Here is a 1142-nt window from a genome sequence, read left to right as displayed (position 1 = left end):
AAAAAAAACACTATTCCCCCATTATAATAAAAAATAATGGAGGCCAAACACGTCTATAATTTAGATGCTCACCTTGGGCATTCTCTGACCAATTTAGCTTCATGAGAACCGCTTTCCATCATTTTGGTTTAAGAATCTGAAACGAACACATCAAACTTTCATCAACACTCATCATTGCGCCAGCATTATCGAATTCACCACAATAGTTGGGAGCTGAAAATATTGTAACTAGCTGCCTGTCAGCAAAAAACTCGTATCCATCTTCCACAACCTGGGCAAGAAGCATTCCATCAACATTAGAAAGCACAAAGGATCAAAAGAATCAAAGAAAATGTTCATACCTGATGAGCACGACAAACGAGGTCCATATCATGCTGCATCAAGAATTCAGCCACCTTATCAGGGCCAAAAGTGTGTGAGACTCCCCTGTCGTTCATACCCCAACCTTTTATTTCTTGACTAGGATCCGACCAAAGTAAATCACAAAGCAAGCCAGAATCAGGAATATCAGTTGGACGAGGTAAATTTCTTATTTGATCCAAGTTTGTTAGATCTGGAGAAAGACCGCCATGCATGCAAAGTATTTTATCGTCTATAAGACCAGCCACAGGAAGGCAATTAAAACAATCGGTGAAGACTTTCCATAATCTCACATTGAAGCGGCGTTTACACTCATCATAGAATCCATATATCCTATTTATAGAAGCACATTCATGATTTCCTCTTAAGAGAAAGAAATTCTCAGGATATTTGATTTTGTAGGCAAGAAGAAGGCATATTGTTTCTAAACTCTGTTTGCCACGGTCCACGTAGTCCCCTAAGAACAAATAATTTGCATCAGGAGGGAATCCGCCATACTCAAAAAGTCTTAAAAGATCTCCATACTGCCCATGAATGTCACCTGAAACCCAGACAGAAGCCACAAAGATTAAGGTCCAACTTTCGTCGGATTACAAATAGAAGACAAAGGAGAACCTGTCAGCTTAAACTGAAAATGCATTTCAGTCCACATTGAGTAAGTAGAAGAAATACAAAAGTGAAATTTTCATCCATACCATTGAGTACAATTCTAATGGATTCTCCAGTAACATAAAATAAGATTTTGTCAAACTTTTTTTTTTTTTTTTTTTTTTTTTTTTTTT

At 37.3% G+C, this 1142-nt stretch overlaps 1 protein-coding gene across 1 annotated transcript in view; it reads right to left on the bottom strand.

Annotated features, from left to right (window-relative positions):
* LOC111405884 (serine/threonine-protein phosphatase PP1 isozyme 1-like) overlaps positions 1-950 on the bottom strand; it is a gene marked incomplete at its 5' end in the record, with an annotated part of 19133 nt that extends 18183 nt beyond the window's left edge. The window contains 2 exons of the mRNA XM_023034976.1: positions 73-271; positions 342-950. Of these exons, the coding sequence (XP_022890744.1) occupies positions 119-271; positions 342-950 (762 nt within the window). The remainder of the gene's footprint in view (positions 1-72; positions 272-341) is intronic.
* Positions 951-1142: the final 192 nt, after the last annotated feature.

The sequence above is a fragment of the Olea europaea genome, chromosome 12 (assembly GCF_002742605.1).
Source record: "Olea europaea var. sylvestris chromosome 12, O_europaea_v1, whole genome shotgun sequence".
Taxonomy (NCBI): Eukaryota; Viridiplantae; Streptophyta; class Magnoliopsida; order Lamiales; family Oleaceae; genus Olea; species Olea europaea.
The sequence above is the reverse complement of the archived record's forward strand: the minus strand, read 5'-3'. Positions and strand labels throughout refer to the sequence as shown.